Here is a 25,528-nt window from a genome sequence, read left to right on the forward strand (position 1 = left end):
GATTTAGGGCATGAGAATAATGAGCATTTCATGGGTTCTTAAGTTTTAAAGTATATTAACATTATATCAGACCAAAGACTTATCGTTAAAAATCTTATCTTTAGAGAAGACGATAAGTTTGAACCAAGATCTTAGGATATTATGTAAGGTTACATAAAAAATAAAAGTTATTGTTGTGTTAGCGCAGATAGATGATTCCTATAAAAGTGTTGCCACCGATAGATCGGAGGTCAATTCTTAATGAGGGTGCAGAAGTCCCACTAATTATCTTACCCCTTTATAAGCGCTAATGTTATTAAGGGTAAAATTTGCATGATTTATCTCTCTTTAAGAGAAAATGGCAAGTGAAAGACCATCGAGGTAAAGGATTCACCTTTTGCCACTAAGATGGAGGGAGTTGATGGAGCGGCTCTAACATTATGATTTTCAAAGGAGATCAACAGTTAAAAGGAGCTGATATTAAGGTTTTCGAGAACACAACTTTGGAAAGGGATAGTAGAGTGGAAGAGCAACAGTCCCTATGAAACCCAATCTACAGTTTGAGAATTTAAAGAGCGGCGGATCAGGAATGGGCTTATTGGATAATACGATGTAAACATTACGGATGAAGGAAGGATTATTTTAGAAAATGTATGTGTGATCGAGTAAAATATGAAGTAGGATAGCTGAATTGAATATTTGTGAGACCTAAGTTTCACTAAATTGCCGAGCGTGGTTTGAGACGGACCAACTTAGGACTGAAAGGCTCGCTGTTTCTGCCCCTCGATCGTAATCCGACGGCGACGAGAGAGATCCCCAAACCTAGAACAGCCCGAACCCTTTTTATTTACCTCACTCCACTTCTCTGCTCCGATCGTCTCGCGGGACCTCCCTGTTTGCCGTCTCCGTTCGCCTAGCGCCGAGCTCCTTCCCTCCTCTCTCCCGGAGGGCAGTCGCCTTGGGGTCTCCTTAGTTGCTCGGAAGTCCACCTTCTCTGTTGGCGTCGGTCACCGTCACCATCACCACCGCCAGCACTGTCGATCATCCGGTAGTGGACGCTTGGCTGAGGACGAATCTCTGTTCTAAGATAACCTCTGCAGGTGGTTAAAAAGGCTTCCTCTCTCGTGATCGTCAGGGTTCGTTCTCACTTCCCCTTTCCCGGGGTATTCAAGGGATTTGTATTAATTAGGCGAAGGAATTTCGTTCTGCTATGAAACTACCTGAACGAAGCAATTAATGAAAATGAACATAATAATTTGTAAATGAAAAAGAAAAATCATTGAGGTCACACTATTAATATTTGCTTTTGATTTTGTTACTCCTGTTACGAGTATCCAAGACAGCTGTGGTTGATATTCTAAATGTTCTTCACGTGGTCATTGTGTCTGAAACTCTTGCACAAATAGTGGGTGCGTGGCTGGGGGGGGGGGGGGGGGGGCATTGAAGTGTCCAAGTATTAAGTATTTTATTTTTACGAACCATGATTTCATCTGTGATGTTATGTTGAAATTCTTCAGATATGCACTCTGATTTGACAAATATAGCTCATCAAGATCATGATACCAATAAATAGGCGCATTGTGGACCCTGTTTCTGGTAGTTTTTAGTTACATAAACCCTTACGATCCACCACCACATATCATGATTTTTAAAATTGGGTGCGCCATATGTAGTGAGCTTAATTTATGTACTGGCCTAACTCTTGGAATCTATTTGTGCAGGCATAGTACAGAATTCTGTCTGAGTTTGTCAAACCTATTAAATATGGCAAACATTAATATAACAAGTATTTTGGAGAAGGTATGCACATACAGAACTTTAGTCTTACAAAATCTGATAAAAGGTTTTTTTTTTTGCTTATTTGGGTACTGATGATAATGACTGCCCTCTAGATGACAGGCAAGGATAAGGATTATCGATATATGGCAACTTCAGATCTGCTTAGTGAACTGAACAAGGAAGGTTTTAAAGCTGATTCTGATCTGGAGTTGAAATTAACAAGTGCTGTTCTCCAACAGCTTGAAGATGCAGCTGGAGATGTTTCTGGACTAGCAGTGAAATGGTTTGAGTCTTACATTATATTCAAGACTTTCGCTTATGACGCCTTTGATTTGGAAGACTTTATATTAACATATTCATTTGCTTATTATGTGGATATTATAGAATCTGGATTGGCTGAATAAATCCATGTAGCTGGTATGTCTTATTGTTCTTGTATATTATTTGCATGGCAAATGAGTTTCAACATTTAGAATAATGTCAGTAATTGACATTGTTTTCTGTTTTTTGTCTCTTTTCTTTTTTCCATTAATTAAATACATTAGTGTAGAAGAATTGAATGTTGGTCAAAGTTGCATGCAGGATTATGGCCTTTTTTTCCTTGGACATGTATCAAAAGATTGTTTAGAAGAGAACATATTTGTCAGATCGCAGTATTTTTTATTCTCAAGTTTTAAATTTGTAATTTCTTTCTTGCTGGGATGATATTACATATGCTATATTCTGCGATTTGTTCAAAAAACCCATGTTTTTCTTTTGGGGCTCATGTGGGATTTATTTGTACCTGCTAATGGTAAAGTGATTATAGTGAACTTATGTGAATCTTAAGATGTTACTCATCCACTTATTTGTCATCCCTTCTTTTACTTTGGATTGCATGTATCAGTTGTTAAAAAAGTCCCCTGTTATTCTTTTGGGACTCAAATGAGATTGATTTGTACCTACTTCTAGTGGTACAATGATTGTAATGTATTTGTATCAGAGATTAATGTACTTTAAGATGTTTCTCATCCATTTATTTTCATCCCCTTTTTACTTTGCACTGCGTGTATCATTGGAGTTACAGGAGAAGTTTGTGCTCCATTATTATCCTTTGCATAGAAAAACATAATATTTGTCGTTCATAGACTAAAGTAATTCTTACCTCTGCAAAAACAAATCAATCAACACTCCAAGAAGTTCTTGGCTCAGACCTGGAAATTGACAGCATCGTTTCTTATGTATGTCTGCAACTATGTTGTCGAGCAACATTTTTTCGTAGTATTTTCAAGCCAAGTCATTTAGGAGATTTTAAATTGCATGATATAGTTCAGTATGTTGCTATTGATCTTTTCCCTCCCTTTTTCTGAGTGCAGCTTAGCTCCTCTTGTCAAGAAGGTCAGTGAGGAGAGAATTATGGAAATGGCGAATAAGCTCTGTGACAAGTTGCTGAATGGGAAAGATCAATATCGTGATATTGCTAGTATAGCCTTGAAGACGATAATTGTTGAAGTTAACACACCATCTCTTGCGCAACGTATACTTGTTTCACTTGGCCCTCAATTGACAAAGGGCATAACTAATCCTGTAAGTTAAATGCCATTTTTTATTTTTAGCGGGCATTTTTATCAAACCGTGTTTGTATGAATTATTTTGGATCGGTATTTGAATTTTATCCCTCCATGGACTTATATGTAGTCTCTATTACTAGTAATATTCAAATCAATTAATTTTTTTATACATTATCTATGTAATCATTGTTTAAAATTTTGGGGGTCTTATGGAACTCTTTCCTTGAATGTTTGAGGCTCACTATCCTTTTACGTTTTTTTTAAAGAAATCCTTTGCTGCTAATTAAGGATGCAATATTTTGAATTTGTGCTATGGTCACCTACCTGATTAATGCAATCTAGGGGGTTTTGCTGAAGGTTGATTGGGTTTAGAGTAGGCAAATTTGAAAATTTTAAAACATAGGGAAGTATTGGTAGTACTTCTCTAGGGCAGTATTGGTAGTACTTCTCTCTGCTTTGCTGTGGTCCACAGAAAATATATTTTTATAAACTCATAATCATTGTACACATTTTTCCTTTGTTATATCTTTTCAAAGCTGTTAAGCATGCTTATTTCATTTCATCTTTCCGAAAGCTCCTTGTTAAAATTAATAGAGTGGTTCTACATTGTTTATTTATTGTATTCATGGAAACTATGGTCCTATATAAGGTGTAACTCTTTAGTTTTTTATTGAATACAATTACTATTTTCTTTTCAATTTGGTAAAATGCATGGTTTCTTTCAAAATTCTTCCCCAATTTCTTGTTGGAAGGTGATAGCAGGTTTGATGTTGTGGCATGACATCCCTTTCTTCTTGCCTCTGATCCTCGCCTCACTCCATCTAGTTCTTTTCAGTTGCTGCCTTCTCCCTTGCCCATTTTATGACATGTTGTTTCTTGGTTCTTTGTGGCCTTGCTGAGATCATATACCTGTGATCTCGCTACTCCATGCCATCTTTGACCAAGCCAATCCGTAGAAGCTCCAAAAGCATGCTCCATGTGTCCTCAACAAACACTTGCTACTATCTTTATGCTTTCCAAAGATCCAACACCTTAGAAGTTTTCTCAATCCTTTCTTGTGATCTTGCCTTCCCATTACAATGTTGTGTTGCTAACCGTTGGTTTGAACCTTCACTTGTGAATGTTATAGGTCATTAAGTTTTTTCTCTGTCATCCAACAAATGATACTCGATATTCCTTAACAACATTAGCTATCAATTACCCCATGTCTTTCTGTTGGTGATGCATATAGCCAAACTATCATCCACTTCCTTTGATATATCGCCAATGCTCACTAGTCCTCTACTCTGAGTAGTGAGCTCTACTATGTAGTAATCATACTTCAACTTACGACACACTAGAACCACCACCATGGTCCTTCCTTCTATGTCAATCACCATGTAAGCCTTCTTCATCATCATTGACATGTAACACTTCATTTGCCCGACTACCAAGTTGTAACATGAGGTTGCATTTCTACACTAGGTTGCGACTATAGCACCTAGGGTGCTATAGTGTCCTAGGCACCAAAGCATGTGGTTGTGACAAACCAACAACGAAAAGTTTGATTAGTGCAAGTTAAACATGACCAAGATATGTACCAATTGATAATAGAATGAGTAGCTAAATTTTGTAAAAGTGGAACAACAAAAGGGTAGAATTTATTAAAAAGGGAAGATTTCAATAGAAAATACTTTCATACTTTTCCTGTTATCTTGAAGAAACCTTGTACTTCATGAAGACTTTCTCACCAACTAGGTGCTACTTACAACTTCCCATATTCATTTATTCTTCCCATCACAAGCAACAATCTAGGTCTTGAAGCTAGAAATTAAATTTGTTGCTCCCCCTTTTGCTTCAAAATTGAAGTACTATTAGCATTTTAGTTTCACTATCAAGGTTTTAGGTGTTGAGTTGTGCTGATTGAAATCTTGGAACATTTCGTTCTGATCGACACTGAAATTCGTTAACGTAGGTGATTTCAACATGGATAGAGGGAGAGAGAGCGACAAGATGCAGACCCATGTGTCAACATTAAAGAAAGAGAAGAGGGTGGAGGGAGAGAGAGCGACATTGAGAGTGGGAGAGAAAGATGATTACCCGCTGGAGAAAGGAGGAACAAGTGGAATTGATGGCTGCTCTGACATCTTGAGAGTGAGGCGAGATTGGGTGGGAGGCGACTGCTCCTGTGTCACAAGAGAGAGGACATGAGAGAGACGGGAGAAAAATAAATAAATTAGAATCTCATCCACAAGTTAGATCCAACTGAATCAGAAATCACAATCGAACTTGATTTGAATCAAAATAAATTTGGTTCAATCTTAAATTGATCAAATTGAATTCAAATTGGATCCAATGTGAACCCACTCAACCAAAATAACAAACCTTATCTAAAGGACTCAACCACACCCCAATTATGCTTCGATTTAGGCTTCTAAAAATCCTAATAATAATTAGTTTGGTTTTGCTTAAATAATCAATGTATAATAAAATTTTAATTGAAAGCTAGATAAAAGTTAACATTTGGTCTAAATTCAAATAATAATTCTTGAACTGAAGAAAAAATTTAGTAGTTAATGGATTAACAAAGATGTATACTTTGAAAGAAATAAAAAGCAAATATAGTTGTGCATTCTTTGTTCTGCTAGATGTTTACTTTTTGGTGTTTTTATTTGGCTTCTACTTGAATCATTTTTTTACTGGTGTCCCCCAGCTACAGGATTTGCTAAATAAAATAAAATTTAGATTAATTATTTCAAAACCAATGTAAATTGCATAAATTTTACTCTTTTGTATTTTAAAGCTATTTATGTTTTGACAACTAATTATAGGGCTTGATTGAAGTTTGAACTATAGATTTAATTATCATTTATTTTTTTGAGGAACAAAGGCTTTACACTAGGAATTTATATACAAGACCTTATTGTTGCTTATAAAAAATGATATAATTTATTCAATTTAATTTTATTATGATATTAAAAATGATGTAGAAAAGAGTTATATATTAACCTTTGTATCTTGTCAAATAGTAAGGGTTAGACGAGTACGTAACAACTTGTAAAAGAATAGTCAATAATGTTTTCTTACATGAATTTTAAAACGGAAGAAAGAGTGTTTTTCTCTCTTTTGGATGAAGAAGATTACAAGGGATTTTAATCTCATTTGAACAATTTTTAGTTTGCAAAAAATAATGTTGTACAAGCATTAACACATATGTGCTTTCTAGATATAGAATACACATCTTATACATGGTGAAATTCTTTCTTCAGTTAGCTAGTGAGTTCTCATTTCCTACAGAGGAAATAAATAGAAACAATTAACTTTTTGTTTAACCAATAAAGGAAACAAAAAGAACAAAATTAAAAAATTTATAGATTTATTGAAAACAAAAGATATTATGGGATGAAATGTGAACACTAGATAGTGAGATACCTCTATAAGCAAGGTGGTAGAGTTTTTTGTAATAATTTGCAGGATATTGCTTTCAAATATTAATGAAAATAACTTTTTTATTGGTATGTACGTATATCTGAAATTAAATACCAAAACTGTATCAACACAATATCACACATTAAGAAAATCGTGTTGTTTTGGTCAGAAACCAAATTAGCTTGAGATTTTCAACCTTGTTCGCAATCCTATTTTTCTTTTGTGTTCATGATTTTTTTACTATTGAGTGGAAGATTTAGACAAGATTACTTTCTTTCTCTTGATCATAATGACTCTCATAATAGATGTTAGAATCTTAATCTGACTTTTGTTTATCATCAGTTATCTTCATTAGTTGCAAGATTAAAAGATAAAAAAATTGTTAAAATGTAATATTTTGTTTTGACATCTCTCTAAGTGTCAGATATTTTCTCTGTAGTCTATTTGCCATTTATCACCCTTCAAATTTTCCTATAATTTTACAAACTTTGGTCCCTACTTAATTTCAATTTAAGTGGATATTATATTGTTTTGAAGAAAAATAATTAACTTCAACATTTTACCATCAAAGGTCTCAATTACTCCACTAGTGCTATATATATATTTTTGGTAACTATGCTACTTTAAACAACTAGCAAAACATCAGAAGAGGGGGTTTTCCCCCCAATTTACAATGTTTGAGTTAATAGTTTTGCCACACAAAGTTTATTGCTCTTATGCTGTATTGTGTTCATCCATATGGTTAACTCCTTTTTACTATTTAATGTAATTACTATTTCCCTTGTATTATCTTTATTCCTTTAGAAATTCAAGTCAGCCAGCCCTGTCATTTCTTCTGTTACTTCTATTGCATCATGGTGTCTTTTCATCTTTTGTTTTCCCTTGACCACATGTCTTTGCTCTCTTTCGCATTTCATTATTCCTGCAGCTTGTGGTTCCATTACTAGTGCTGGCTTTATCACCTTTGCAGTAACAATTCTTGCAGTTAGCTTGCTCTTAAGATCTTCTAACGTATTATTGTATTGGTGACTAATTTTGACTTGCACATCCAGCTTCCATACTCGTTTTCTTCCTTCACTTGGGAGCATACCATACTTTGTTTCTGTCTCACAGTCTAAATTTAACCATCTTGATTTGTATGGCATTGACTTTGATAAACTAATGGCAGGATCTGTAGGTTGCTTGAACTATTGCAATAATGACATTTATATGAATGCTTATCACCACTGCAGTTATATTTTCCTGTTTGTTCTTTTGTTATTTTATCCCCTTTCATCACTCTATCATTAGCTAGTTGTAATTGAGTACTTGTGTTGACTTGTTGGTCTGACATAATTCTAATTTATGTTGCAGAGGATACAACTCTGTTCATGTTGCTATGCTGTTTTCTTTTAATAATCATCTGTGACCATGAACTTGTGTGTGCTTGATATAGTATTAACTATTTATTATTGTTCTATTTCCTATTGGAAAATAAAATCCATCAGTAACTGTTTGCTTTTGTTCTGTTACAGGTATCATTTGTTTACTCTTTCAGGAATTCTTGCTTCCCTAGGCAACAGATCTATTCTTACTAAACTTCTCTTGTGCTCTTTTGTGACAGGGGAAGGGTAATGAAATAAAGTGTGAGTGCCTTGACATATTAGGTGACACTCTCCAAAAATTTGGAAACTTGATGACAAAGGATGCTCACGAGGAATTGCTGATTGCTCTTCTTTCCCAGTTGGGTTCCAATCAAGCCAGTGTCAGAAAGAAATCAATTCTTTGTATTGGTGAGGAATAAGTTATTTTATGTGATGCTTTTTTTTTGCATGTGAATCCTCAAAGCTCTATTTTTCTTTTTAAGTGTTTCATATACACAGACACACACACACACTTTGAGGGTCTCTTATATACACAAGTAGTACATCATCTGCTTCCATGTCATAATTCTGAAATTGAGTGTATACCATTTCTTGTTGCCTTTAGCATCACTTGCCTCAAGTCTACCAGATGATCTGCTGGCAAAGGCAACATCTGAAGTTGTTCGATTGTTGAAAAGCAAGAACATGAAACCTGAATTTGCTAGGACAAACATTCAAATGATTGGAGCCTTAAGGTATTTTTCCATTCACCAACTTTTATGTTTTAATAGTTTTGATTTGTTTCTCTCTCCTCTCTATCAAATTGTGCATATGTATTTGCCTAATTTGCCTTGTTAATGTGGTATCTTGAGTGGTTTTATGTATGCTTGACCGACATTAACCATAAAAAATTTGGTTAGATGTACATGTTGGGATGTATACTAGAATCCTAGCTATCTATGTAAATAAACATTCTGAAATAAGAATCACATTTGGTCAATGTTTGTATTTAGTTTTTATGCAAGGTTCCATTTAATCTATATTGTAGATAAACATGGTGTGCGGAGTCACACACAGAAGACCATGTTATCAGTACCTTATAGATTACAAACAGTGTTCACAACCAAGATGGATTGGACAAACCATTGAACTGGTTGTAGTGTAATTTGATCTTAGTCTGTCTTGACTATAGAATTACACTAGTACACTAAGTGTGTATTGAGCAGGATCATCTGAGAATTGTTCAATTTATACTGACTATATAATCGAACTAAACTTCTGTTACAATGGATGTACATGCTCTTAATCCCAATATAATAACAAACACATGTACTTAGTATATATTTCTTTTATTCATCAAAGGGTGAGATTTAGTGCGATAGATCAAAAGACCTGATGAGTTGGGAAGTAGTATTATGTACATGGTGTGTTGTTAATTATAGAAGGAATCTGTGTCCTAAATATAGGTTGATGATGTCCCCTTGAGGAGCTCATAAGGATTATCATGTAAACCCTGCAGGTGGACTTTGTCCGCATGATAAATAAGGTTGAGTGATACTACTCTTAGATTAGAAGTTAATTAAATTCGAGTTGTCAGTAACTCATTTAATTAACGGACATACAATATCTTAAACACAGGGAGATTAATGTACTTATAGTAAGGAGTCCATATTATAATATGGGATTGGTGCGGTAGTGCAATAATAACTCTCTAGTGGAATGAGTTATTATTGATGGGATTGAAGTTGGGTGTTCAGGAAGAACACAGGAAGCCCAAGTCCATCAGGAGGCCAAAATTAATTTCTCCTCTAGGTCCCTGCTGTAGCCTCTGGATAAAACCTCGTATCCATCTAAGAAAATTATATGAAATTTCGGATAGGAAATTTTAAGAATTTCTGAAATTATTTTTTCGGAGAAAAATTTTGTTAAGAAATTCCGATTAAATTTCCGTTACGAAATTATTAATTTTCTTCCGCAGAGAAAATTAATTATGATTTTTCTAATCAAATCTGGATAAGATTTGATTTGATTAGAATTAAATCTGGATGAGATTTGATTTGATTAGAATTATAATTTTATTTCTTCTGCAGACAAAATTAATTATGATTTTTTTAATCAAATCTGGATGAGATTTGATTTGATTAGAATCATAATTTTATCTCTTCCGCAGACAAAATTGGTTATGATTTTTCTAATCAAATCTGGATAAGAAGATGTGATTTGATTATAATCATACCAAATTTTGTGAGATGGCTAAGCTATAAAAGAGGAGGCTTGCAAAGGGAAAATTACTACTAGGAAAATTTTTCTCCTCTCCTTGTGCTAGGGCCGGACACATCTTCCCTCATTGTGAAGGGCCGGCTCCCCTCCTCCCTTTCTCTTCTTCTTTTCTTTAGGGCCGACGGCCTCTAAGGAGTTCTTCTTCCCTTGCTCTCCTAGGGCCAGCTCCTCTTCTCCTCTTCTAACTCTTCTAGGGCCGGCGGCCAACAAGAAGAAGGAAGGAGAAGCAAAAGAGAAGGAAAGAAAGGGTTGGTTCATTGCATGCTTGCCATCGGAGTGAAGAGACTTGGTGGAATCATCTCGAAGGATCGTTGCCCACACAACATTCGAGAAGAGGAGAGGAATACAACAGAAGATCGAGAGGTCTTCAACTCTTTCTAGACATCCCGTTAAGAAGAGGTATAATTTATGTTTCCGCTATAATTAAATTATTCCTTTTATCTCGGATCCTGTAAACCAAACACAAGAGCCCAATGATCTAAATGCGTTGATCAAACCTTGGTTTGATTAACTATGAGGACAACTTGAAATCGTTTCCGAAAAATTTTTGTTCTGCAAGAATTCACCGGAACGGTTTTTCAAGACTTTCCCATCAGTACATTCCAATGGATCCAAGATTTTTTTTTATGTCGAGAAGGGGGTGAATTATTGTTTTGTTAGTATTATTGTATAGGATAATTATTATGTTACATTTATAGGACTTAACTATAATAATTTGTATTTAAATATCCAGTGGATTAAACCTATTCAACATGTAATCATGAATCTGATAACTTGATATGATTTCTAACACCCTCTCAAGTTGACACCGTCTCAAGTTGGATCACAGACACTATCTACGTCTAGTTTGTTAATGAACAAAGAGAAAATTAAAACAGAGAAAGGCACTTTTCGATGACAAAGAGGGAAGTAATACTAGTATAGTAGCTTGAAGATGCAAGCAGTGGAATTTATTCTCAAAATGTTGATGGTTGGATTGAAAATTGATGACACCAAGAGAGAAACGGTTAAAGGACAAAGTTTATATTGACTCAAAGCAGAGTTTGAAATCTCACACCGTGCCGGACGAAATAGTCGAAATATATCATTCTAATAAATTATGGAAACTTGATACAACTTGGCATTGAGATAATGTCTCTTGTGTTGTTGTGTCAATTGTGTCGATGGGTATTATTTCATATTAACACTCGACATCTCTTGACACGCTAAAGTTTCAATAATAGTGTTATTTTTTTTATAGTTTGTATATGTAGAAGATAATGTCCAAATTATAGCATTTCAAATGGAAAACAAACACTGTGCTTAATTATATAGTTGTCTCATTTTTTCTTTTCATCTCTTTCTCCTTCCATCTCCAATTTATCAATGATACCATACATCGAAAGGTCGCTATGATACCAAAATAGTATCTTCCAGTCAAAGACCAAAACATTGGCATGGCTGGAGATTTCAAATCCTGTTTAAAAGAATTTAATATAATCTTCGTCCTTATCTTAAATGGGAGATAGCACAGTATTTTGAACTTTGCGACAATGAAATGACAGAGGAAGGTAATGCTGCTACAATGGCTAGAAGATGCAAAAAGTTGAATTTATTCTGAAGTTTTGATGGTTGGATTGAAAATTAATGACACCAAGTGAGAGAAATTGTCAAATGACAAAGTTTATGTTGACTTACAAAGAATTTAATTTAATCTTCTTGCTTACTCATCTTACATTGAAGATAGCATAGGATTTTGAATTTTTCGAAAAATGAAATGACACTTGTGAAAGGTTGTAGAGTGAAGTAGATACATTATGATTCTAGCTTTGTAAATTCTGGCATCTACTCGAGAAAAAGAAAATACTAGAAGAGAGACGGACTAATCTATTTTCCTTGAACTTGCAACTAATAGAGAAAAGTGTTTCAGATTAAAAAAACAAGATTGGAGTTTCAATAATTTACATTGAAAGGGGAGAAATGCTAGAAAGAGAAGTTTACAACCATCTAAGTTGGAGAGAAGAGATGTTGAAAATAATATAAAATGGCTAATCTAATTGAAGTTGCTACCAACAAAATTTTATGGTTTGATATTCACTAGTAGTTCTTCAATATGAGACAAATACAAAGGAGAAAAATTTGAAAATTGTAAAAAAAAAGTTTTTTAGATCTCTTTTACCATCTTTTTGAACTTCTCAGTCTCTGTCTTCTTGTTTAATTAGCCTACTTATCTAATTGTTTCTTTGCAAGTTTGGTTTCCCTGTTTGTTTTTTTTACATCATCCTTTGATCTTTTTTTGTGCCTATGACTTTAACTTAGCTCCTATAATGAAACTGTTGGGCTAGATCTCGGGTTCACCCCTTACTAGTGGCTTGATAGCTAGGAGCTAATTGAGCGACTATCATTATGGCAAAGAGACAATGTTGAGATTTATTGGGAAGTGTGGCAAACTGGGAGTTTGTCTCGTCGATGAAGTTTGTAAAGATAGAGATGCCACCACCTCAGACTCCTGTGATTAGGAGGAACATGAGACTTATGTGATTAGGAGGAATGTGAGCCTGAAACACTAGAACTCTACACAAATCAGTGAAGAAGAGAGACCTACACCTTGAAGTACAACCCAATTTTAAACAACATGATGTAAAGTGTGCCCTAAAGGTAGGAGGCCAACTCTAACTTCCAATGACATTTTAAATATTGAGGTAGTTGAATTAAAATTTTTAGAAAAATAAGTTACAAAAATATAACAAGCACCTCGACTAATAAACATTAGTCAAAATTCATCATTGCCTGGTCCAATATATTAGTCCTTTGCATGGATGACACCAGAGAGATTAGCTATGTAGATTGGTATTGGGTTTCAAAATTTTATTGGAAGGTTAAAATTTTGATTGTGTTGGATTTCATGACATGAAATTTCAATATATGCCACAAGGATAAATTGAGTAACAATGAACTAAATTAGGTTTCCCATCCACTCTTACCTCCCCTTGAAAGTGGCATCGCTTGTTTGTTCAAACATGGGTACACAAGCTCGAATTACATCATGTTCGACACTGTCCAACTAACAAGCTTGGTGATCACTATAATTATACATCTTGAAAGAGCTTAATATATGGGAGGTAGTCTTAAATTATGTTACGTATCATTTTACATATTGCAAGAATATCTCATTAGTAGCTCATGTGTATAAAACAATTCATGATGCTAAAGCATGATCATCATTATCTATCGATTAACATCTTTTATATATGGACTTTTTATCCACCATTTATGTACTCGTGTGACATTGACACTTGAACACCAACCACTTTGAATTGCCATCCAATTCCCCTATTGTTGGGGTAAAAATTTATAATATAAATAATCTTGTTGGACATTTGGATCCATACCTGTGTGTCATTGAATGAGATACTAATATCCATAAACATCATATCTTTGTCTATTATACATTACATCCTAATCTCATATTTTATAATGTCCATAATCATCATAGGTCATATGATTTCACAGCATGAATGCAAATCAAGGAAAATCAATGAGAGCATCCTATGATGAAATGAAGTATAAGAGATTAAAAGCACAGCATAATTAGAAGAAGCCAACTAGAAGAGACAATAAGATAAATTGAGGTTCCTCGTTCGGTGTGGTTTCACTATAGGCGACCTAAATTCAAATAACATTTGGACTTAACCCTACTTTAATCGCCAGCCCCATACCTTGACCTTGTCTCCAGTTTTGAACACATCACAATTCTCTCTTCAAACTCAACATGAACAACATGAACTATTCCTTTAGAGTTTCTCCTTTTTTTTAGCATATGTACATTTCATCAATCTATGCACATTTGTAACAATGACCTTATCTAATGCACAAAAATATATCATCATTCACTACACCTTAATCATACACCCCTAGAAAATTTAACAACACATCAATAGATAATTCATGATTAGTCAAATGGAAAGAGAAATAATTCGCTAATGATAGATACTATCCCAAGGTGGCCTTCTTGGATTGCATGAGCTCAATGATCTCCCATTCTTTCCTTTTGGTCTCCACCTCTTAAACTGAGCCTACAATATATAAGCCTTTATGTCAAATTAAGCTCTATCATGATCAAGTAGCTCCTGATTAAAGTAGACCCTAATGAACTTCTAGGTCACAACCACAATATTCTCATTTCCATGAATTTGGTCCTCTAAATTCATTCGCCAGTTGGAATCTGATCTTCCAAAATCCGCATCACATCCTGCAAGTCACTTCTTTTATGGTTCCTACCCATTTGAAAGTAACACAAGTACACAACCAACCAAGTTTCATTGTGCAACTTAGATCCAATCTATACTTCATATTATACAAGACCTATAAGGTTAAACAAATTAAAATATAGGCTGATTTATTTGGTATACTCAGCTACTGGGCTTCAACCAAAAACCTTTTATCAATGGAGACAGGATCACAGATAAACAATTTAGATCGTAGATCACAACCACTCAAATTGCAGATCACAGATAAACAATTTAGATCATAGATTGCAAACAATTACATATAAATCAATGAACAAATCTCATGATTTTGTTCAACTTATGGATTGAAATATGGATCAAAAGTCAATCAACACAATCAATACTTACAAGGTCCAGTATATATCAAGATCACTGACAGTAAATTCTACAGTAAATCAAACATATAAATTCAATGTCAACCAACACTGAGTCGACTGGTTAGTGAATTTCCTGGTCTTTTCTCTGCACACACTAATTTGTCTGTAATATGAAATATTTGATAAATTCACTTAAGCTTATTTACCAATGAGATATTTAAAATTTTAATCTAGCCTGAAAAAAAGTAATTGCACTTTACAGTTTGCTTATCATCTACTTTGGTTGGAGGTATGATAGTGTTATCATCTTCTGTCTTTGCCATTATATATCTTTAGATTCTGTCATGAGCTATTTGCTACTATTTGAACTTGCCTGTTTCTGTGACTTTTATCTATTCATGTCTGTTCTCTAGTCTCTTCTGAGCAATTTGACTTACCAATCATATTTTGCTTTCTTGATTTGTTTTAAATGTGCATCTGTAATGCCTAATTGTGTAGATTATTAGAGTTTAATGTGCATACTCTTGTTCTTTTAGTCGATCTGTTGGATATCGTTTTGGGCCACACCTTGGTGAGTCTGTTCCATTGCTTATCAATTACTGCAAGAGTGCGTCAGAATCTGATGAAGAACTTCGTGAATACAGTTTGCAGGTAATTTGGCCTAGGTCCTTGTTAACTTCTCCATAATTTAAATAGATTACATTATCATTGTGTAAAAGATAGTTAGATGTACCTTTTTCCAACTTATTTCAGGCATTGGAGAGTTTTCTGCTTAGATGTCCAAGGGACATATCTCCTTACTGTGATAATATTTTAAATCTAACTTTGGAGTATTTAAGCTATGATCCAAACTTTACTGATAACATGGAAGAGGACACTGATGAAGAAGGGAATGAGGAGGAGGAAGATGAGTATGTTGCTTAGATGTTTATAAGCATAACCTCAGAACTATCTTTCTGTGTTTTTGCTCTGAATTCTAAATTCTGCAGTGAAAGTGAAAATGAGTATACTGATGACGAGGATGCAAGCTGGAAAGTTAGAAGAGCAGCTGCCAAATGCTTACAGGCAATTATTGTATCACGGCCGGAGATGCTTACAATGTTGTATGCAGAGGTATGTGAAGTATTTAAATTTCTTTTATTTTATGCTACATATAATCTTGGAAGATCATATATATATTTGTGATCACCACTGTTCTATCTTCTAACAACTGAATTTTATGGTTTTTATTTGAAGTTGTGTATTTCTATTTGAAAATTGACATGCATATTTCCTTTTTAATTTTTACTTGGCAGTATTGTTATGAGTGTAACTTGCCCACTTTCTATACCCCATTTCTTATGGTCTAGATGGTTCCTAATGCTGTTTGTAGGCATGCCCCAAGCTGATCGAAAGATTCAAAGAAAGAGAAGAGAATGTCAAGGTGCTAGAATTTTTCTAAAATCATTGTTGGAGAGGCAAGATATGCTGATGTGTCCTTTAACTACAAATATCCTTGTTTTCTCAGATGGACGTATTTAACACATTTATCGAGTTGCTACACCAGACTGGTAATGTGTCAAAGGGACAGGTCGACATTAATGAGTCAGGGCAAGTAATTAATTGCATTGTAATTTTCAAGCTAGACAATTTGAAGAGTATCTTGTGATCACTGTTGATGTATTTTATAATTGCAAGGTGCAGTTAAAGTAGTATCTGTAATTTCCATTCAAGGTGGAGCTAAAATGAACTAAGATCAAATTATCCAAGTAGCACCACTTCTTTATTTATTTGGTTCTTGTATGTTATTTGCTAAATTTGGTTTGTTCTGTTTATCATACACCTATTATTAAAAAAAATTCTATATCATATGCAATGGGTTCGTCTTTATTGTTGCAAATATCATATTTGCTCAGATCACTTACAAGTAAATTTTAGATAGTGGGTTAGTTACTGAACCTTCTCAGTCATCTATTTCCCATCTTAAATCAGCTGACAACTTTAAATGCATGTTTTAATTGAATAGTTGGTGAACAGTCAGTCTCTGGGATATTGAGTGCCACTTTACCAAGCTCTTAGGCTTCAAACCACTAATGCAACTTTGATGTTCTTAAATTTCAGTTGGAAGACCTGGTATCCTTTGCAATCCTAATTCAAGTCAGCAAATATTTATACATTCTATTTTGATAACATCATATCAGTTAATAATTTTTTATTTTCTCTCCTCATCCCCACTTTCCTTTTTTTTTTTCCTGCTTCTTCACATTGGAGCCACACCACCCTCTTCTTCATTTTCACCTGGCCTGGGTGCCTTCTAGTACCACCCTGTATAAACATTGATATGTTGGTTGCTCCTAGTACATATCTGACTTCTGACTAGTATCTAGAATGGATCAGTTCTTACTTAATACCTTGAGGTGTATTTGACAAGTTGATTTAGTAAATTAAAAGAAACTTTTTTTGCAATGACTTCCAAATGAAAAGATATTAGCGGCAGAATCACATTATTGTGAATATAAAGGATATTTTGCACTCTTATCTTTTCATAGATGTTTTCCTTTATTTTATTATTTTAATATTTCCTTTCCACAATTTATTATATGTTTTCCTTCTTTCTATTTCAAAATTTCATTTTCTGCATGTCTTATGTTCCATTGTTCCATTATTATCTTATACCTAATTAAGATTTTCACTTCAACTTGCCCAAACCACTAATGCTATTCTTCTCATGCAGTTTTTTTGATGTAACATTATGTTGTTTTATTGATTCCGCAGTCCAAGATGGTTGTTGAATCAAGAAGTGCCAAAAATTGTGAAATCAATCAATAGACAACTCCGTGAAAAATCTATTAAAACAAAGGTAAGATGTCTTCCTACATTAGTTCTTGGCTAGTGTTGGTATTTTTAATGATAATTTGCAGTAAATGCGTTTAGGTTGGAGCATTCTCAGTGTTGAAAGAACTTGTGCTTGTCTTACCTAATTGTCTTGCTGAGCATATCAGCTCTCTTGTTTCAGGGATCGAAAAGGCTTTAACTGTAAGTTATTGCTTGGTGCTTTAGTGCAATACTGTCTCTCCTTGTAAGGATCATTTAACGTAATCTGCATTGCTAATTTTTTGTTCCTTTATCTAGGACAAATCTTCCACTTCAAACTTAAAGATAGAGGCCCTTGTTTTCACCAGATTGGTTATGGCTTCACATTCACCATCTGTATTTCATCCGTACATTAAGGTAAAAGAAAACTATTTTTATTTTGGGCTTATGCTATTTGTCATGTGTTTACATGGAAAAGACATGACTCTACATTTAGTGCATGTTTCCAATGAGGGAAACAAATATAGGCAGGAAGAAGGAAATATGGATGGAAAGGTGGCAAAAAGATTTTCCCAGTGACACTCTCCCTCCATTTCCTTTGGCAAAAATAGGAGGGATGGAAAAGAGTGGGAAAATATTTCCCAATTTTGTGTGTGGAGTGAGTGGGTGGGTGGGAAGTCATTGTTTGCATGTAATGGAGCTCAAATCCAAACTTGAAATGTTGTTTTTTTCTTCAAATATATATTTTAAATGTGTTTAACGAATAAAGTTTTGAAATTTAACTTGTCGGCCCTCTTTCATTTCCTCCAAAGAAACAATTGGAAGGAAAGCTCCACTTTTTTTCCTTCACTTCAAGTAAATCAAATCTAGGGAAACATTTTCCAACCTTTTGTTATGAATTTTCTTTCCTCTAGATGTTTCCTTTCCCCATAGGAAACAAGACCTTAAATATGGTGTAGGAAGTTGCTTAGTTTATTATTCTTTATATACTTCAATGTTATTCCAGTATTGTTCACAAAATGGATGCCAATTAGATTTTATTGTGATTGTCCGGAAGTGGGTTTGTGTGATAGGGGATGATGAGAGTGATGTGTTGGTGGTGACTGTCAGAAACAGTAGATTAATAGTTGATTGGTCTATTTGGTTTTTGTCCACATTAGTAGTTTTAGGGTTCATAGAGCCCCTTTACATGAGCAAGAGCTGTCCAAAAAGAAGTATTCCCTTGACTGGGAGGTAGACAATTTTCTCATTTCTCTCTCTCTCTTTTCTCACACATGTATGAGTAATCGAAGCCCTCTATGGCTAAGAGCTTTGTGCATAATGCAAACTTAAGGTCACGTGAATCCAGTCTTCTCTTGCACTTGTGAGCTACACGACAATCTTCTTCCACAAGCCTCCACCTCCAGTTGCTGCTTTGCCATGATGAAATCCCTTGTCCCCAGGTGGACCCCACCGTCAAGCTCTCCCTTTATTACTTTTGCAAGCCATCTTAGGGTTCAGCTAGGTGCCGCTGCAAAGGATCATGTCCTTAAGAAGCCTCTTGACTTCTTAATCACACTATATCCCTCAAGCTCTCCCTCAAGTGCCTCCTTGATTCAAGGCTTCTTGAGATGGAGAAGGATTGACTTGTCAAGGGCACAATGGAGGCTGGATTGGCCCTCCTCGAGGTTGCTAGGAGATTCACCCATTGGCATGTGTTGAAGCACAGCTTCTTCTTAGCCATTTGATCTTACCATCAAGGGATTCTCCTAGCAAAATACCTAGAGTCTTTGCCATGCTGCTGCTACTTGTTCAATCATCAATGATCAACAAGTCAACATATTATGCCATGTGATATCAGAATATCAAGCTAATAATTATAAGTGCCAAAGCGAAAAAGAGTCATGGATGCAAGAGGAAACCATGCCGGGGAAGAAGAAGTAACAAGAGTTGTGACTTGCAATTTATGGTCTCATTATCACACCTAAATATTATATATTTAAGTATTATGTGGTTTTGTTTTTAAAAATGGGGCAATCATATATTGGTTGTACCATTCTTACATATGTTGCACACATTTAAGCCCTTGATTCAGCTAGTTTTAAAATATTCAATTATGACATTTTGTTTTAAGTTGTGAATTAATTAATCTAACACATGCTATTCTTACAACTTTAAGTTAACCTTAACAAAGTCTGTCTCATGCATATTGATTATTTAGGATGCCTCTGCTAGTAAGATAGGGAGGGGGGAGGGGGGGTGGGGGGGGGGGGGGGGGGGGATGGGGAATACCATCATATTCATGCCAACCCATATCCCATATCATGTGTATTCATGGCTGAACATTGAGGCTACCATTCCAGGATGATTTCGAAATTGACAAAGAAACAAAAACTTTGAACCTTTATTTGTAGAACTAACTTCACTTGTATATTTGGATTGTACAATTCTACAAGAGCCACACATAAGAATTATTGACACTCTAGTGTTTTAACATTGCGATTTTCACAACCTTGTATGTAAACATCCACCATATCTTTTATAAAGCGGCTTATAAAGTAATTTCTAAGATGAATATTGAATACCTGTTCTATTCTTTCATTGCTTACTAAAGCACAACTTCAGGCTCTCTCCAGTCCTGTTCTATCTGCTGTTGGTGAAAGATACTATAAAGTAACTGCTGAAGCATTAAGGGTTTGCGGAGAATTAGTTCGTGTACTTCGCCCTAATTTTGAGGTAACATGTTATTTTCTAATATTGGCTGTTGTCTGAGGTGTTAAAATGAGCTTCCCTTTTTCTAGACTTCCACGCCGGACTTCAGACCATATGTTAGCCCCATCTATAGTGCTATATTGGCTCGCTTGGCAAATCAAGATCAAGATCAGGTTGGTGAGATACTATATCTTTGCTTTGAACACCTTTCATCTATATTATAATGTCTCCAAACTAAAAATTTTGAAAAAAAAAACAAAGCAAATTTATGTTGTGGCATCTGCTTCTCATAGGGTTTGAAATCTTCTTATGAGATTTATAAATTAAGAAACTATTCAAGGATTTTTTTTTTTTTACTTTTTTCATTTTAATTGATTACTAGCATTCTAATTTATCTTTCTCATTTATGTATTTATGAATAGATGATTATATCTATAAAGATCTGCTTGTCCTGAGTTCTCTTTTTGATGAATTAGATTTAGAGTTTACAACACAAAGCTAACTCAATAAACATGCAGATTAAATCATATTGGATCATGATTTAAGATCAAAAATGAAAACTCAGTGGTATGTAGGACAATTTGATCAAGGAGGAATCTAACTTATATTAATTTAATCCAGGAGGTTAAAGAATGTGCGATATCTTGCATGAGCCTTGTGATATCGACTTTTGGTGACAACCTTCAAAAGGATCTACCAGCTTGCCTTCCCATACTAGTTGATAGGATGGGAAATGAGATCACCAGGCTAACAGCTGTGAAGGTTATATTTACTTCATCAGAACTTTCTATTATAGCAGGATGTGGATCTGATATCTTTTTTATGTGTCTGCTTATTTGTTTTCAACTTTCATAATTCCTAGTGCTAAATATCTCATATGTAGTGTTTTAATTGTTTTCATATTTTATATCACATCAATTTGCCATACTTGCTTTGGTTTTAACTCCTACTTCATGTGCTGTTTATTGATGTTTCTAATGTATGTATGTTGAGAAAAAGGTCCTTGGAAAACTGTCAGTTTATTTTTGTTAGCAAAGTTCCTTAGATTATATTACAATTATTGTTCGATATTAAAGCTTGCATGCAAGTACTTGATCAAGTTTCATTGGCCCTTTTTGTGAGCAAAACTAAATATATCTGCTTATATGATAGGGCTAATTACTGGTTGATAGTAATAGCAACTGAGTTATTCATGGTATAAAATATTGCTCTCTGTCAGTTGATATAGGCAAAACATTTCCCTCTGCCCGCTGATCAGCATGCTTAATAATAGATCGAAGAAACCCCTCAACTAAGCTGTCATGAACGATTTAAACTCTAGAAACAATGGACAATATTGGTGGCGTTTGTGATGGTTGTTCGGCATGATCGCAAGCCTTGCAAAATGACAATGTCTATTCAATGCCCCTTTTGAGATGACAATGATTCTTTGGCGACCCTTTCGCGATGACAACCTTCTACCATGATTAAGGTTGTTTGGTGATCGTTCTATGATGATGATGATGACACTCCAAAGGCTTCCCTTGAGGTACATGAGTCATCCACGTGCTTTGCAAGGTCGGCATGAGTCTTTAAAAACAACAAACAATGTGAAAGAACATTGGATTTTCTTAGTCCTCTCCTTCCTCATGTTCTTGTGTTCGATACACCTTCGGTCACCGACGGCATACCATATCTTCCTTCTTTCTTGGTGTTAGGCACACCCTACGACACTAGTGATGCATCATATCTTCTTCCTCTCCTCTTTTCCTTCTCCACCTCCTATGGTGTTTGGAACACCTTCCAACACTAGCAATGCATCGAGGTCTCTTCCTCTCCATCCTCTTCTCTTCTTCCTTCCGCCTTCTCTTATGGTGTTTGAGATACCCTCTAGTATTGACACTTGGCACAGGTGGTATGTTTCGAGCTGAGTAGGGACTGAAACTTATCTTAGCTCGAGATTTCAAACCTTGAAGTTATTAACCAAGATGGTTTTTTAGTTAAAATTTCAAATTAAAGAAATATTATTTCATATAAAGCTTTCATGTAAGTACTCAATCAAGGTCTTTAGCCCTTGTGCTTATCTGAAAAGGTTAATCACTTAATAATAATATATAACAATTGAATTACTAACCAAGATGAATTACTTGATTGAATTTTGACCATTGCTTGAAATCTCATACTATGTCGAGCAAAACGGTCGAAATGTATTATTTCAGTAAATCACTGAAACTCGATACCACTCGGCGCAAAAGTTCAAAATCTCGAGTTGTATCGTAATTTTGATCTTTGACTGGAAAGATATTGTTCTAGTATCGTGTTGATGCTCCGATACAGGGTATCGATGACAGATTGGAGGTTGAAGGAGGAAGATATGTTTGTGTTGAGTGGTATTGAGTTTCAATAATTTACTGGAATGATATGTTTTAATTGTTTTGCACGGCATGGTGTAAGATTTAAAACCATGTTCGACATAAACAATGTCTTTTTTCTATACTTTATTTCCTTCTTTCTTTAATCCCAATCCATTAGTGGCACCATATATCTAAATATTGTCACGATACTGAAATAGTATTGTTCTAGTTAAAAGCCAAAATTTCGGTATGAGTCAGAGATTTTGAACCTTGATTTTGACTACCATTATATTTTGGACTTAATTTCAAAATATCCAATAATTTACATCTATCATAGCTCGTTGGAGTTTAGTCAAACATATGATAAGGCATGGGACATGTGATCTAAAATAATATTAGAGCAGATAACTTAAGTAAACATGTATCATATGAGAAATCATAATCAATGCTATAACCAAGTTAGTATCCAACATATAATTGGAGATCAAGAAAATAGTAATAGGAGAATGAGTACAAATGTGCATAGTGGATCAATAATAAATGTACATGAATTCATAATTGTTCAAGAATTCTATCATGTAATATTAAGAACCTTTAAGTTAAAGCTAGTTTTAAGATATCTCCAATTATCAAACTTTAGGTATCAATTATCCAACTTTTAGGGTTTCACTAATCATCAACTAGTTATCACCAATTATCATGAGAGTAAACTTTAAGTTATCACCAATTATCAAACTTTGAGTTACCATCACCACTCATGCATCTACAATTATCACCAACTATAAAGCTTTATCACAAATTATAATCTCTTTCGTTAAGGTGAAACACTATAGCCATATCCACACATCAAATACTATATCATCTCATACACACTCCAACACCCTCAATTAAAATATGTAAATGGGTTGAGACCCTCTTAATTGAAATATAGAATCAAGTGGAAGCACCCATTAATATTTGCTTATGGGTTGAAGCCTTGCTGTAAGCACAAATGGGCCTAAGATCTAGGATTACATTGCTTGACTAGTTTTCATCATTTCCACGTATTTATTGTTCAATTTGTATTTGCTTGTTTATGAATGACCATTATATAAACTTTTATCATTCAGCTTGATGTACTTATTCATTTGATAATCTTATTTATATACTTCCAAGTTTATATAGGTAGAAGAGACTAACCTAAGTTGTCCTTTTAGTTGCGCTTAGCAATTTAATAATAAACTGTTCCATCATATCACACAACAATATTTTATGATGAGTTAACTCAGAGAAGCATGATTGTGTCCAAAAGAATTATAAACCACGATTCAATATGAAAGATGTAATACAATTAGAACGGAGCATTAAAAAATTCATTAGATATTCCTCATACCCATGTCATCATCACACATATATGGGTATGAAGATCAAGTCTAAGTAGCCATACTCATTTATGAGAATGAGAGGAGGAAGAAGAAGCTTATTGATGTTGCCTTCATGAGTGGTAGGAGCTCGACAACCTCGCGATGAGATGTGAGGAAGAAGAAGAGGAGGAAGAGATCGATGAAGCTTACTATTGTTGGCCTTAACTTTGTTACTCAAGTAAGCATGATTATGTCTAAAAGAATTATTAATCATGATTCAATATGAAAGATCTAATATAGTATGTTAAGTCGACACATATATGAGTGTACAAATCGAATCCAAATGGTCATACTTGTTTAAAGAATGAGAGGAGGAAGAAGACCGTTGTGGGCTTTAATGACCTTGTGCTGGGACATGAGAGCGTTGGAATGCTTCATAGGCAACGTATAAAATGTGAAGCTGAGCCAGTTGGCACGGGTAGAATTTATTGTTATGCCTATTTACTGACATTGGCACTGGTTTGGAGCTACGAGGTCACCATGACCTCGATCGGTGGCCTCATGAGCTCACGAAGGAAGCAATGACCTCGCGGGTCTTGACTGTTGTGATCCATTTTTTTTATATTTTCCTTTTTTCCTTTTCCCCCTATTTTCCTATTTTTATTTTTTTTACACAGTTCTAATTCTTTTCCTATTCCATTCCCTCGGTTAATTTTTTTCCCTTGTTCATCCATTAATTTTTTCTCATTAATTTTTTTCTTTCCATCCGTCCACGAGGGTAAATAGAGAGAAAAAACCTCTTAACCTCTTTAAGGATGGTTATTTTTTTCCTTTTCCTTTCTTTTCCCCCTATTTTTGTTTGTCATTTTTCATTTTTTACACAGATAATTCTAATTCGTTTCCCTTCGTTAATTTTTTTCTGTCATTCATTTGTTAATTTTTCCCCTCATTTGCCCGTTATTTTGTTTCCTTTTGACCTGTTAATTTCCCCCCCTCTTTTATCCATCCACAAGGGTAATCAGAGAGAGAAAAATAAACTCTTAAAGGATAAATATTATTTTCCCTTTTTCGTTTGTCCACGAGGTAAACAAAGAAAAAAATATGATAGAAAAAATAAAATAAATATAATATAATTTTTAACCTTATAAAATATACTATACTAATATTAATGAATTAAATTATTTTATATATAAATTTAATTTAATTTTAAAGTAATTAAAATAAATCTAAATTAAATTAAATTTAAACCTACTCGATTCTGTCATGCCTAATTAGTGACTTCAATTAATCTCAGGGATTGAAATAGTGAGCTGTGCCATCCGAAATGGGAGCTATTTACTATTCTGGCGCGGGATCACACTGGTATGTTACTGGCACCGCGACGATGAGGGCATTGTAACCCCATGGTGGTGGTGGCTCTTTAAGAGGTATGGAGGGTGTGCGC

At 34.6% G+C, this 25,528-nt stretch overlaps 1 protein-coding gene across 2 annotated transcripts in view; it reads left to right on the top strand.

Annotated features, from left to right (window-relative positions):
• Positions 1-872: 872 nt before the first annotated feature.
• Positions 873-25,528, top strand: part of LOC141836265 (cullin-associated NEDD8-dissociated protein 1) — a 39,520-nt gene continuing 14,864 nt past the window's right edge. Inside the window, exons 1-17 of one of the 2 annotated variants that reach the window (XM_074723708.1) lie at positions 873-1,115; positions 1,701-1,779; positions 1,872-2,041; positions 3,114-3,324; positions 8,320-8,488; positions 8,685-8,814; positions 15,461-15,575; positions 15,678-15,835; positions 15,914-16,037; positions 16,297-16,347; positions 16,432-16,514; positions 17,679-17,763; positions 17,838-17,939; positions 18,036-18,134; positions 20,322-20,432; positions 20,498-20,581; positions 21,030-21,170. In XM_074723708.1, the coding sequence (XP_074579809.1) occupies positions 1,744-1,779; positions 1,872-2,041; positions 3,114-3,324; positions 8,320-8,488; positions 8,685-8,814; positions 15,461-15,575; positions 15,678-15,835; positions 15,914-16,037; positions 16,297-16,347; positions 16,432-16,514; positions 17,679-17,763; positions 17,838-17,939; positions 18,036-18,134; positions 20,322-20,432; positions 20,498-20,581; positions 21,030-21,170 (1,869 nt within the window). In that variant the 5' untranslated portion in view covers positions 873-1,115; positions 1,701-1,743. The remainder of the gene's footprint in view (positions 1,116-1,700; positions 1,780-1,871; positions 2,042-3,113; positions 3,325-8,319; positions 8,489-8,684; positions 8,815-15,460; positions 15,576-15,677; positions 15,836-15,913; positions 16,038-16,296; positions 16,348-16,431; positions 16,515-17,678; positions 17,764-17,837; positions 17,940-18,035; positions 18,135-20,321; positions 20,433-20,497; positions 20,582-21,029; positions 21,171-25,528) is intronic. The other variant, XM_074723709.1, reaches the window with a different exon arrangement.

This window comes from Curcuma longa, chromosome 10, assembly GCF_044706935.1.
Source record: "Curcuma longa cultivar G26 ecotype Majalengka, Jawa Barat chromosome 10, ITB_CL_G26_1.1, whole genome shotgun sequence".
Classification (NCBI taxonomy): Eukaryota; Viridiplantae; Streptophyta; class Magnoliopsida; order Zingiberales; family Zingiberaceae; genus Curcuma; species Curcuma longa.